The following is a 13452-nucleotide window of genomic DNA, read 5'->3' as shown; positions in this document are numbered from 1 at the left end:
AATTTCAAGAACCACTATAATATTGGCACAAATGATTTGTATTTGCAGTCTGGGGCTGGCCCACAACATTTTGCTGCTTTGAGAGGGTGTTCAGGTGGTGGTCCCACATCTGTGATGGAGACCAAGACTTTTAACAGTCAGTTACCCTTTCCTTCCTTTATCTCTTCACCTGTCCCCTGACAGTTGCCCCACTGGTATCATTTGAGGCAGACTGCTTCGCACTACTGTATATAAAAGCTCTCTCCATATAGGAATCTCAGTATGACAAAATTTGAGAGTCCCTGTTCCAAAAAGCATTTACTAATACAGTCCATTTCACTGCACTGAGACATAGGACATGCACTGTTTCTTAAACTGCTGGTTTCACATAGAGGGTTCCTCTTACCTGGAAAGACAGGATGAAAGCTTTGGGGCACTGAAGCAACTGGCAATATTCAAAAATCTCAGTCCTCTGGATACACTCTGTCCTTGCAAAGTGGGAGAATGGCTGACTGGGTGGGAAAAGACAAGAGACTGTTAGGGATAGAACACAACTAAGAGTAAAACCAGAGTGGGGTGGTATTGATGCCGAGGCTCCCTTCCATCCCCTGACTGTCCTAAGTCTTGAAAAAGCTGAAACACAGCTGTCAGCACAGGAGCCAGAGTAAATGACTTTCTAGTTCACCCTAACCACTACACCACATTGGCTCCCAAATGCTTTAGTTAGCTGAGCTTTAGCTACAGGAGATGAAGGTCAGGGCTAAAAACATCATGATTCCACAGAAGTTACTTTAAGTGTTAGTTACGTGTCTTGCTTAAAGATGCAAGAAGTGCTTGGCTCTGTAATACTAATAAGGAATGAACAACGTAAAGGTGAAATGAATCGTTAAAATCCTTTCCTTATTATCCAGCCAGAGTGTCATTAGCATAAGTAGAACTGTTGGCTCCTTAAATTGGATTTTTAACCTTAGCAATGCCTCTTACGGTGAATGAATAAATTGTTTGTGGCTACCATGCATCACCTTAAAGGGAAGCTGACTTCAATGGAGCATGTTGGAATCCAGAAACAAAAACCTGATCTCTTGCTCTGCTTTGTGGTATCACTCATTCATGTGCCAGCTCAGAATGCAAAGCACTGCCCTCCTTCCTGAAAACTGAAACTAACTGACCCACAAAATTCTCCTGACAATTTGCTATTTTTGATGATAAATATTCTCTAGCTTGATAAATATTTGATACTTAACTTCAGCACTTCACATCTGATTTTACCAGCAGTAAAATACCAAAGTGTCTGACAGATGATATGCAATAGCATTTAGTATTTGACTCTAAATAACATGTAAAAGTCAACATAGATGCACTAGATACCAATGTACAATATGCACAAACCAATCCATTTGACAGTATTTGACAGAAGACAAGAAATGGTGCTTTTTTAACAAAATTGCAGCTGGCTTGTAATTAAATATAGTACATTTTATATAAAATACATTCATTTACAGCCTGATCTTTTTTTTTTCTTCAGTGCTGTGCTACTGGAAAACTACATCACTTGCTAACTGCTACCCACACATTAAGGTCTTGTGGGAAGCACAACAGCAGGCCAAAAAAAGATATTATATGATGACACATGTAAGCCTACAGCCAACTCATAGCTCTCTTCAGCTCATGAGGGCTTAGGAAAGCACACCACTATTCCTCCCTGTGCAATCTTGTGCTTGTGCAATCTCAACACCCACCTCACACTACTCTAGAAGTAACACTGGACTGCATTACAGCACCACTGCAATACCAAGGTAATGTATATAAATTGCCAGTTGCATGTACACCATACCCTTTGATCTAGTCAATTTAAGAGGATATTATATGAGACCTCTCCTCCCCATTTTACCCTCACAACCACCCTTAGAGGTAAATGAAACAGAGAGAATGGGACTAGACCAAAATTCCCCAATAAGTTTTCACAACTCAATGAAGACCTGAAGGGGGATCTTCCAGTCCAATACTAGACCTACTACACCTTGGTTGCCTCATCCTTCCCCCAAGCAACCTTTAGATGTAGTTGGACCATCCTCTCCAAAGGCTCCACTCACCTCTGGCTACTACCCAGCAACACCATGCGGTCTGTTTTAATTCCATAGTGCCCAAAGGGAACATTTGCCATCAGGTAACAGAAGTGAGCTGCTTCAATGGACCCCTTGGCAGCTGGATAGATAAAAGAGCAGCAAGTTATGCAATCATCAGGCCAAGAGAGCCTCTGCAGGAAGGAAGGGGAGGATTCATTGAGGAACCACAGCATCTCATCACAACCTTCTCTGTAAAGTTAAAATTTATGCCAGACTTTTTCTCATTTAAATATGCGGACTCTTCATTTTTCACTTACTATTCTGCCATTTTCTGCATAGTTAAATGCAAGCATTACACCATGAACATCCAAATCCAGTCCTCCAAGAAAGCAGATGTAAAGGCCAAGACAGCAAAAGAAGCCACAAGATAGGGATATAGCACTTCTTGATCTCATCAACTTTTTTATTCAGTGTTCAGGCTGCAAAGGGGTTGTAACAGCAATGACTGGCCTTCCTCCATTCCTTGAGCTTTTGCTAAGCAAAACTAACGCCTTGTGTAGGAGAAGAATGGACGTATGATTGTTGTGTGGAGGAAGTGCTCCAACCGGTGCCAATTTTGCTAGAAGAAGACAGGAGTCCAGAAAGCAGGGTGCTAGATTCAGCATTTAGATTTACACTGTGCTCCTGCTCTTTCTGCTTAACCATGCCTTAGCTCCTGCCACAGACATTATGGACTGGTACAGACCACCCAAAAAGGGCAGTCTGCTGGTGCCCTGGTTTGCTCTGCGAGGAAGCCGCAGCGGACAAACCGCACGGCTTCCTCATTGAGCAAAAAGAACCCGCAAAAAGCGGGTTCTTTTTGCAGTGCCATAATGATGCTACAGTGTGCCAATGGTGCACTCGCAATGTCATTATGGTGCCGCGACGTGCAGACACTAGGCATCTGTCGCGTCAAAATGGGGGCACCCATCTGTACAGGGCACCGGCATTTTGATGTACGCGACGCCCCGAGGCAACCCTAGCACGTCATCAAGACGTGCCACGAGGCCCGTCTGTACCAGGTCTATGAATCTGCCTGCTTCAGAAGCCCCATGATCCAGATATGTCGGTCCTCCCAAGGAAGTGAAATGACACATAATGAAGTTTTTGAATGAGGAATAGGTTAGATCAACTAAGGCACAGGCTCTCTATCTGCCTGGGGTGGAAGGACTTGCATGGCTATCATCACCCCAGTTCCTGCTGCCACCGTTCTGCAGAGACGCCCTCCCAAGGCACCTGGCTCTGAGGAAGACATTTGGAGAGCCGCAGCAGCTTCTTTTTCTGCTCCAGAACTACTGCTCACCCTCTGTTTCACTCTAAGAACCTAGGCTTCTGCAGAAAATCTGGCTACCATCTGTCTTACTCTGGAATATTAACATGGAGTGAAAGAGAATGGGCAGCTACTCCAGAACAGACTGGTCCACTATTCCCCTACTATAGAATTCACCATGGGTTGAGTGGAGTAGGGCTGGTTGGGATCTCCAGAGCACTTGCCATTTTGCTTCCACACTCCAGTGAGCCACCAATGAGTGACACACCTGGTGGAAAGGGTGAGCGAACAATTAGTCACCTCATCTTCACTGCTGCCTGAGACAGGGAATTCATCCTAACTCAAGAGAAGGCAGATCCTGCTTTTGGCCCTGCATGGGTGCTTTTATTAAAGCAAATAGAAACCATAATGCAATAAATTGGGGCTGTGGCACAGAGGGAGAAGAACACTTTAAGGCCCCCTCATATCACAGTCACAGTTTGACTCCTCATCCAACTACCATCACCATGCTGGCTAGTGTTTGTTTGTTTGTTTGTTTGTTTTTAGGGAAAAGTCACAGCTACTCACATGACAAACATCATATTTGGCCTGGCCCTGGGTTTTTGGGGCTGAAAAGTAGCTCTTATGTTAAGAGAGCAGAATGGTTGCCACTATTCTATGGTTGCTTACTGGACAAAGAATGAGAGCAGGTGGAATTACAGGAGAAGCCCTGACAATTAGAATAGGAGGCTCAACAGCCACTGCCCATCCTCTATTTTGCTATGAGCATCCAGGCTTCTGCAGAGCTTACCCACCTTCTGTCTTGTTCTGAGGGATTCATGTAGAGTGAAATTCTCTTCCTCGGGCAGCAGAAAAGAGGTGACAAATTGTTTTTCCCACCTGCTACAACCAAGCGAAACAACCACAGGAGAAAAGTGGCCATGTTGTTCCCAAGTAAAAGAGCTGGAGATAAGGGTGTGGTCTTCTTTTTCTCCATGAGTTATGTTGCCTTTAAAAAACTTCTCACCCAATGTATCTCCCATGGTGACAATAGCCCTGGGATTCAACTCCTTGCCTCCTACTTGATTGGACAGGATAACAGCCAAGTGGAGCCTCCAGTCACCCCATTTCTCATCCCCACAGCACTGTAGTAGAAGAGGGGAGGGTTGAAGAAAAATGGAAAAATGAGGCAAAACATGCATTATAAACTGTAATACTTTAAACTTTACCTCTGCTGACAGATGCAGGTCTCAGAGGGAAGAAATCTGCACGTGTGGGAAGAAATCAGACAGATATCTTCATATGATATTGGTTGACAATTGCCTTACTTAAGTTCATAAATTCAGCAGAAGACGTTCAACAGAGTTCCCCTGAAAATCAGCAGAAGCCTAAGGCCTCAAAAATACCTCTACAATATTGGCATGTCTGCTTCCATGTTACCATCCAACAGAACAACCACTACATGGAATGGTATCAACATCTTGTCATCAACCTTCTGCCTTATTGAACCTTTCCTCAGCAGCCTTGGCCCTACCACCAGAGAGGATGGAGAGGCCAGCAGATTCAGAATTATGCTGGGAGACCCTGCTGTCATGCACAGCTATTTTTTCCCTCAGACAAGGCAAATCAAGCAGTGAAACCTGCACATGATCAAGAAGGGGGCAATAAAAAGAAGCACTTCCAGAACAGAAAACATCCCCTGCTGATCTCAGTACCCATGCCCAGATTTTTTCCACTTGGACTATGTCCAAATCAGAGAAGCTGTTATCCAGCCCAAGCAGCTCAGCCTTATGTTCTGTTTTATGCATAGCAAGCAGCAGCAGATACAACAGATGCAAGGGGACTTTGGTTCTCCACATTTTCTGGACCACAGCCTCCAATTTTAACTGCCTGATCCCCCCTGTAGGCCATACCCACATATCCTGGCTATCAAATGCCTCTGTATGTGGCTATACATCAGCCTGAATTGCAACCAGAAGAGACATTCTTCAGGCTAATATAAAGATGAAAACAGAGGTATTTGTGTGAGGTGTTTCACCTATTTTTGAGTTGTTTGGGTGAAATTTTCAGGCACAAGATTGTCTGAAAATCATATTGAATTTTTTGAGTAACCTGGGGGGTTGGAAGACTTTAAGGATCTGGCAGGAGGCCATTTATGACCCACAGGTAGACTTCACCTACTCCTACTGTAGCCCACACTGCCTAGGGCTTCTCAGAGTTGAAGTGCTAAACAATTCCAGCTTGAATGGACTAGCTACCAGATGCCATTTTGATACAAGCCATACCAGATCTTTATTATCATGAAGAACTGACAGTAAAGAGAGATAAAATGAGTGTGTAGACCCATAGGGGTACCAGTACTGGGTCTACACACCCGTTTTGTCCCTCTTTTTTTAATCAGTGCTTCATGTACTCCTTTCTACACGAAATGAGATAGAATCAGTATATGAACGGCTTTCCTTTTATTGGCCCCGCCACAAAGAATGAAGATGGAGTTAACAAACATAATGCATTCTGATCCAGAGCACCTTGTTTGCACTGGCAATCTCTGAAACTGGAACCTACCATCTTTGAGACTGTGCCAGGGATGCAGTCACAAGATCTGTGTTAAACCACAATACCAGTAATGGATGAACTCATGCAATGGGATTTTATCACTTTATATAAATGTTACTCTTAATCACTTCAAGAGGTTTGGCTAGCAAGTGGTCCACCTGTCTAAGATGGGAGGGATGAACAATCCCCTTCCCACAAGCCTGTTTTCAAGTGTGATTTGCCCTTACACACTCATCCATTGACTTAGTTCTGATTTTGTCTCTCAGTTACGCTTCACATCTTTCAGACATCCTTCCCTCCTCACAGTACTAGAAATCACCATAACAGAATTCTAGACTCCAGCTCTTGAACAGCTGTGTTTCGGTACCCTTGGATATCAAATGGCAGGCTGGTCCTCACATGCCAGGAGTGAAGTGGAGGTTCTTTGAGGTGGGAACTAAGTTGACACCCCTCATATGCCCTTCATTGATCAAATAATTTATGATGACATGGCCATCCTCACCCCCAATATCATTTGTCCCCTGGGATTTTGCTTTGTCCAGCCTGTCTCCTCCCTCCTAAAAGAGGAAAGGTGTATGATGTGTGATGCCATCCTCACCCAGACATTGACTATAGGAATGTTCCTGTAATTGGTGCCTGGGTCAGGAAGTAGATTGCTTTGCTCTAGGTTTCCCTGGCCAGGACAATGATGCCAGCTAACTGGGATAACATTTCCAGATGAGGCAATGCTGCCATTGGCAATGTAGATGGCCAGAACAGGCAATCTATGCCAGCATGTACTGTATAGCACAGAATAACACATATACTTTTCAATACCTTGAATTACATACCAAAATAATTAAACACCTCCATCCAGCAGACTTACAGTCAAAGAGTCTACTTCCTTCTAATAAGCCACAGAAGGGTCAAAGCAAAGAGGTGCCCTAGAAGAAAACAAATCTAGCCTCCCAATTTCCTAGAATAATGGAGACCAGGGTTTAATTCCCCACTCTGCCATGGAAACCCATTGGGTGACATTGAGTGAGTCACATACTCCCAGCCCCAGAAATGCTGTGATAGGGTCGCCATAAGTTGGAAATGACTTAAAGGCACACAACAACAACAAACCAAACATTAAGTATCTGCCTTCATCAGGAGCTGGTTTCAGTAGACTGCTAAAGCCTTACATCAGAGATTCTAGCAAACAGAACAGGGACCAAGGACCTTATTCTCTGTACCACCATGGCAACTAACCAGAGTTGCTGGCCTGCTCTCTGCTGCTCATTGGAAAACCATCACTGCAGATGGCCAGAGTTGCCAGTTCAGCTAATACAGGGGCCAACATGCTGGCACCTGATCCTATTAAGCTACTTTTTGTCGTTTGGCTTCTTGGCTTCAGCTGGTCATAGTCTGTCTATCTCTCTTGCCTGTCTGCTGGCCTCCTCCAGGTCCCCTGACCTGACAGAGTTGCTTGCCACAGGTGTTGGTTTTGACCTATAAAGCCCTAAATGGCTTGGGCCCAGGGTACTTGGAGGACCGCCTCTCCCCATATAATCCGCCTCGCACACTCAGAACTTCCGGGACTAAATTGTTGGAGGTCCCTAGGGCTAACCTTACACGGACCTCACAGAGGGCTTTTACTACTGCTGCCCCTTCACTCTGGAATAAGCTCCCTGCAGAGCTTCGCTCCGCCGCCTCATTAGCTGTCTTCAAAAAACAGCTGAAAACATATCTATTCCGGCTGGCCTTCCCACCTTAGATCGTCTGTTTATTTTCCTGCCCCCTATTTTCCCCTTTTGACTCCGGACCGATGTAAACTTTTTCCCTTTTTCCTTGCCCCTGACATGTGTATTTTATTGCTTCCTGTTCCTGCTTTTCACTTTTTGTTTTTTGTAGTAATGTTTTTAACTGTTATACTGAATTTTTATCCTGTATTGAAATGTTTTTTATAAATTTTGTAAGCCGCCCTGATCATATTCATGGAAGGGCGGGGTAGAAATAAAATTTATTATTATTATTATTATTACTGCACCAGAAGCTGTATCTGAATTCAGTACCTGAGATGCTTGAGGTATCCTTCCAGACATGAGCTGGAAAAGTGTCTGCAGAGGATCATTGAAGGCCAGTGTGCTAGTAAACCTATGATAAGACCGGGGGGGGGGGGGGGGGACATTTTTAGTAGATATGAAAAGCAATGAAATACTGAAAACAGAGGACAGATCATGAAGCAGTGGTCATTTCTGGCAATGGGTTCTACCCACCCACTCAGGACCCAGCTGTAGGTCCTCAGGTCCATCTTGCTTGACAGAAAGAGAGCATGGCCCCACAGTTGGTTTCTCATGGCCCAATCCAGAGCTTCCTGCAAGCAAGCAAGCACCAATAAGAAGCCATTTTCTAGCTTTCCATCCCATGCCCTCCACTCTCTTCTGTCACACCCCAGTATGAGGAAGAAATGCAGCTCAGGGGTGGTAATGGCAGATTTTGTTCTTAACCACCCTTACTGAATTTCAGTGACCATGTTGCACCTGGGGCATGGGCTTCAGTGATGGAAGAGGTGGTTAAGAATAAGACTGGTGAAAAAGACTGAAATCTCCATACCCTCGCCTTCATATTAAAAGATGAAACTGCCTCAGGCTAAGTCACACCACTCATCCATCTAGCCCAATATTGTCTATTCTGACAAAATACAAATAGCCACCCATATTCTCAGGCAGATGTCTTTCCCAGCTCTGCAACCTGAAATACTTTTCATAAAATATCAAAGTGCAAGCTGGGACCTCCTGCATGCAAAGCTTAGTCTTTTTGTCCAAAATGGACAGGGCTTTGACTAGTACAGTATTTAGTTGCATTCATGAAGTACTTTCAGCAAGCCTTAAAAGTAACCCTTTAAAGCACAGCTCCACCTAAATGTATTTTGCTCAGATTTCATCTGAGAAGAACATTCTGAATTCTAAATGCTGTAGTTAATTTTATGATGGTTCTCTCTGTGTGTATCTCTTTCTATAGCATGCACACACACTGAAACACACACACACATGTACTCACTTGATGCTAGAATGACTGTGTTTGTTTGTTTGTGTGCATGCAAAAAGAGCACTGTGGAAGGCATGATCCTTCAGCTTACTTTCTTTCTGCCATAGTAGAGGAGTTGGGTGAACTTTTCCACTTTTTGCTGTGGTGTGCCAGCACTTGGAATGATCTCCCCTGTGAGAAGATCTGTGGCCCCGCAGCCCTGCACTGACCACTCTTCATCTGTCAGGTTGATCAGATTGGCCACTGGCTCTTGTCTCTTGTATCTCTCCCGGTGCTTGCAGTCTTGCATCAGCAGCTCAGCTATATCTGATCCTACCATAGACTATGGAGGCAACAGAGGAAATAGCACAGCAATTTATTGCATCTAAAGTGTGGAAGGGTTTGCATACATCCCACACTGTATGCATTCACTTGGATAGAAACCAAACATTAAACACATGTAGTTGGGAGCAGGTTCTACTGGCCTCAGTAGGACTTCCTTCTGAGTAGATATGCATACAAATGCATCTTTATTTTCTTAGTTAATGCACAGCATCAATTCTCAAAGAAATGTTACTTTCTTAATGGTTTCTATTGCAATTTACTTATTTGCACAATGTTTAAGGGTCTTGATGTGAAAAAACAGGATTAATTATGTGGACAGATATTTAGCCTCTCTTAAACTCAGATTCAAAGCAGCTCACAATAAGATCAAAAAACAAGTACATATACTCCCACTTTCCTCCTTTGTCTTCTTCTTAACTAAGACTGCATCTGCACCGCAGAAATAATCCAGTTTGACACCACTTTAACTGCCATGGTTCAATGCTATGGAATAATGGGAATTGTAGTTTCTTGTGGCACCAGAGCACTCCAACAGAGCAGGCTAAATGTCTCACAAAACTACAATTCCCACACATATCCCAGTTTTCATCTGTAAGATATTGGAGGATATGGTACATTTTTAACTAATTTAATTAATTTTAAAACTATGGCACACATAAATTAATTCAAGGCTAGTTAAAGCATGGTTTGTGAGCTGCATGATTGCTCTCCAGGTTCAATCTCTATGCTACCCAATACCCCAATTCCTATTTTTTAACTTAAAAAAAATCTTCAATCCTCCATGGAGTGCAAAAGACAATTTCAAACGGCTCTTGGCTGACCTTACCATTTATCCAGAATATTTAGGAAAAACAGTTTACTATAAGAACACAAAGATAGGAGCCAATCCCCTGAGATACTCTCCTGCACAAAACTGTCCAACATGAATGGTGCTGGACAAGTAAAAGTGCAGTATGGGCCCAGTCCACAGGGACAGGTCTGTGGAAGATTTCACACCAAGAAGTCTAAGCAAAGTGAAGTCTAAGCAAGGGAAATATTACACCACAAGGGACCCAAGGCTCTCACAATCTGCTATTTACAAAAATATACCCAGGAAGAGATACATACACCATTCTGTCGGCAAAGAAGGAGAAGCAGTTTCCAAAGCAAGGCAGAATCTCTGCCAAGGTTGGATGCCAGGTTCCAGCCCGGGGCTGCTCTGCGTTGGCAAAAAGTCATCACATCCATCTTGTGCAGATCCTCTCTGGAAAAGGGAGAAAATTAGACTATGGGCAGAAGAATAATGCTTCGCACTCACCATTTACCTGAGCAGTGAGAACTTCCAGGGACAATGTTACTTTCTGGACAAGATAGCAGTAGAGACCTAAGGGGTCTTTGTCAATAAAGAAAATATTACATGTATGCAAGCAAGGCAAAGTAAATGCAAGCACACAGAAATAATCAGCCTGCATCAGGTTCCCCAGATAGCAATTTGTGAATCTCACCCCAGGCTACACCATAGTTTTCCGCTCACTGAAAAGCTCTATGTCACTCTCTCTCAATCTCTCTCTCTCTCACACACACACACACAATCTTCCCTGTCTTCCTCGCCCTCACCTCCCTTTCCTATCCAAACTGAAACTCCAAATTGCCTCTAATTATTTCTCAGCTTCTTCCATCTAGCTGGATGACTGTCACCTGCTCTGATGGGTATTTCATTCCAAAAGCTGGATAGCTGATCCCTAGCTATTAGGAGACCATTTCCTGTCATCAGCTCCCTTTGATGGAACATCAGCCAATCACCCTGGACTATTAGCTGGGAATCAGCTTTAAGAAGAGTGTTCTGTCTGCAACCATAACACTAACTCCCTGACATACCAGTAATTTCTCCAGGATTGTGGAATGCAAAAACAAACCATTTGCAAACCCTGGCTGCTTGTATAGGAAGACCAAACAACCATGACACTCCATGATAGCAAAGAAATGTCTATATTTCGTTCCCCCTTCACCATGCATTTTTCCCTCTTTGAGGGAAAAATACATACTACTATTATGAATTATTATTCCAAAATGATGTTACATCATCCTCATATTCTGACTCCACTGTTAAAAGAGACCTAAATGGGAGGCACTCTCCTTAGCTCAAAGTATTTTGGTACCAGAGACAGATAATCCAACTGGCATGCTTCCACTGAATAACACTGGAAGTTTTTTTTCCCCGGTACAATTCTCATCAAAATGGCAAACACAACATAGGAGCAGTCTTGTGATAGTATGCAGTTATCATTCATTTCAATGGCGCTACCTCAGGAGAATTTCCTGGTGGATTGTGTCCCAGCATCAGATCCACCTGCCACTGGCCTGTTACAGACTGCCAAAATAAAGCTGCTTCGAGTCTCTTTGGAGGTATGCTATTTAAATGATGCATGGGTCCTAAGAGTCCAGAGGTCGCGCCAAAGCCACACTCCATTCCTAAGTGCTGGAGTGCAGCTTTGGTGCAGCTTCCGGATTCTTAGGATGCATGCATCATTTAAACAGCATACCTCCAAAGAGACTCAAAGCAGCTTTATCTTGGCAGTCTGTAACAGGCCACTATCTACCATTCTGTCATCCTTCTGAACACCCTGCTGTCCTGAGCAGATGCCTCAGTTTGCTTGATACCAAGCCTGCATTTAGGCAATGCTGAAAGATGATATCTTATCACTATATTCCTCCAGAGGTCCTGTACCTGATTAGAGGTCCTGGAAAGGCTCTCATTGCCTCTTGCTCAGGCGTGTCATGTAAAATCACCTAGGAAATAGGGAGGGATGTGGTGAGTGGGAGCCTGATAATACCTGCCTGCACTCAGCATGCAGACCAGACTAATCGTGAGATATGTACAACTTATTTTAGTCATCTGGAGTTGCAAGCCCTTCTAATACCTTCTTGCACTGCTTGTGCTGTCTTCCATAGGATACTGTGCTTTGCATTATATAGACCAGCCAGGAGGGAGGACAGCTTGGTAGATGGTTTTCTCTGGGGTATCTTAATGGGAATCAAGATGGAATGGGCAACCATGAAATAACTAGACAAGAACCTAAAGTGTAAAGATATAGAGCAGAGCACTAAAGACAGAATTGTCCAAGTCATTATATTCCCCATCACTGTGTACAAGTGCAAGAGCTGGACAAAGAAGAAAGCCAATAGAAAGAAAATCAACTCATTCGAAATGTGGTATGGACAAGAGTGCTGAGAATACCATGGACAGCCAGAAAGAGAAGCAAGTGAGTCCTTGGATCAAATCAAGCCTGAACTCTCCCTGGAAGCAAAGATGATGAAACTGAGATTATAGTACTGTGGTACTGTAGTATCTTAAGAAGACAGGACTCACTAGAAAAGATGATAATGCTAGGAAACATAAAAGGTAGTAGAAAGAGAGGAAGGCCACAGGCCAGATGGGTGGGCTCAATGAGGGAGGTCACAGGCCTGAATTTGCGGGATTTAAGCAGATCAGTAGAGAACAGGGGTTTTTGGAGATGTCTCATCCACAGGGTCGCCATGATTTGGGGCCAACCCAAGAACAGTTCAGAACAACAAAATTTTTAATATTTAAATATCTTTCTCTTAAACTCATTGAGTGGTGATTCTCCTTGTGTGCTCCTGGCCATCCAACTGGGGTCTCCTTGCACAGGCAAAGCAATAAAGAACTCCCTGTCTCTCTCTACAGGAAAAAAACTGTGGAAAGACATCAGGAAGGAGACCTAAGGATATCAGGAGAAGGGCTTGGATCTGGTGCCACTAAACTCACCAGATCAGTCTCCCAGGCGGGCAAGCCAGCCCCCAGGACCAGAATAGCCATATAACCACATTATTTGGCTTAACTGCATCAGTAAATCCACTCACAAATGTGATACATTTTCTAAATGTTCAAAGTACTCACACATATTATTTCAACATCATAGCCCTGAAAACTACACCAGCAATATCATTCTGTTTATAAAATAGAGCTGAGGCTGAAAGATCTTGGTTTGCTTAGGGCTGCTTTCTAAATGCATGGCAAAGGACAGATTTGGACTTTCTGGCTCATAGTTTTTTCCCCTTATCTCCTACAGTAGTCATTTCATAGAGAGGTTCCCGAATATAGACTTTGTTTGTGCTTGCCGAATCCTACATTCTTTCTTTTCTAAGAGCATATTTCAAGTGTTTATGATGGTGATGCATGCAACAAAAACAAAATAAAACTGTCCCACACTGGATGTTTCTGTCAAA

The 13452-nt window shown here is 43.6% G+C and overlaps 1 protein-coding gene across 1 annotated transcript in view; it reads right to left on the bottom strand.

The window, feature by feature from the left end:
- SEC16B (SEC16 homolog B, endoplasmic reticulum export factor) overlaps nucleotides 1-13452 on the bottom strand; it is a 51965-nt gene that overhangs the window by 30234 nt on the left and 8279 nt on the right. Inside the window, 8 exon segments of the mRNA XM_089518322.1 lie at nucleotides 386-491; nucleotides 2073-2184; nucleotides 4361-4478; nucleotides 7926-8007; nucleotides 8130-8227; nucleotides 8993-9223; nucleotides 10333-10468; nucleotides 11933-11994. Coding sequence (XP_089374448.1) covers nucleotides 386-491; nucleotides 2073-2184; nucleotides 4361-4478; nucleotides 7926-8007; nucleotides 8130-8227; nucleotides 8993-9223; nucleotides 10333-10468; nucleotides 11933-11994 — 945 coding nt within the window.

This window comes from Sceloporus occidentalis, unplaced genomic scaffold (assembly GCF_023333645.1).
Source record: "Sceloporus occidentalis isolate IW3139 unplaced genomic scaffold, rSceOcc1.0.p SCAF_3, whole genome shotgun sequence".
NCBI lineage: Eukaryota > Metazoa > Chordata > Lepidosauria > Squamata > Phrynosomatidae > Sceloporus > Sceloporus occidentalis.
The sequence above is the reverse complement of the archived record's forward strand: the minus strand, read 5'-3'. Positions and strand labels throughout refer to the sequence as shown.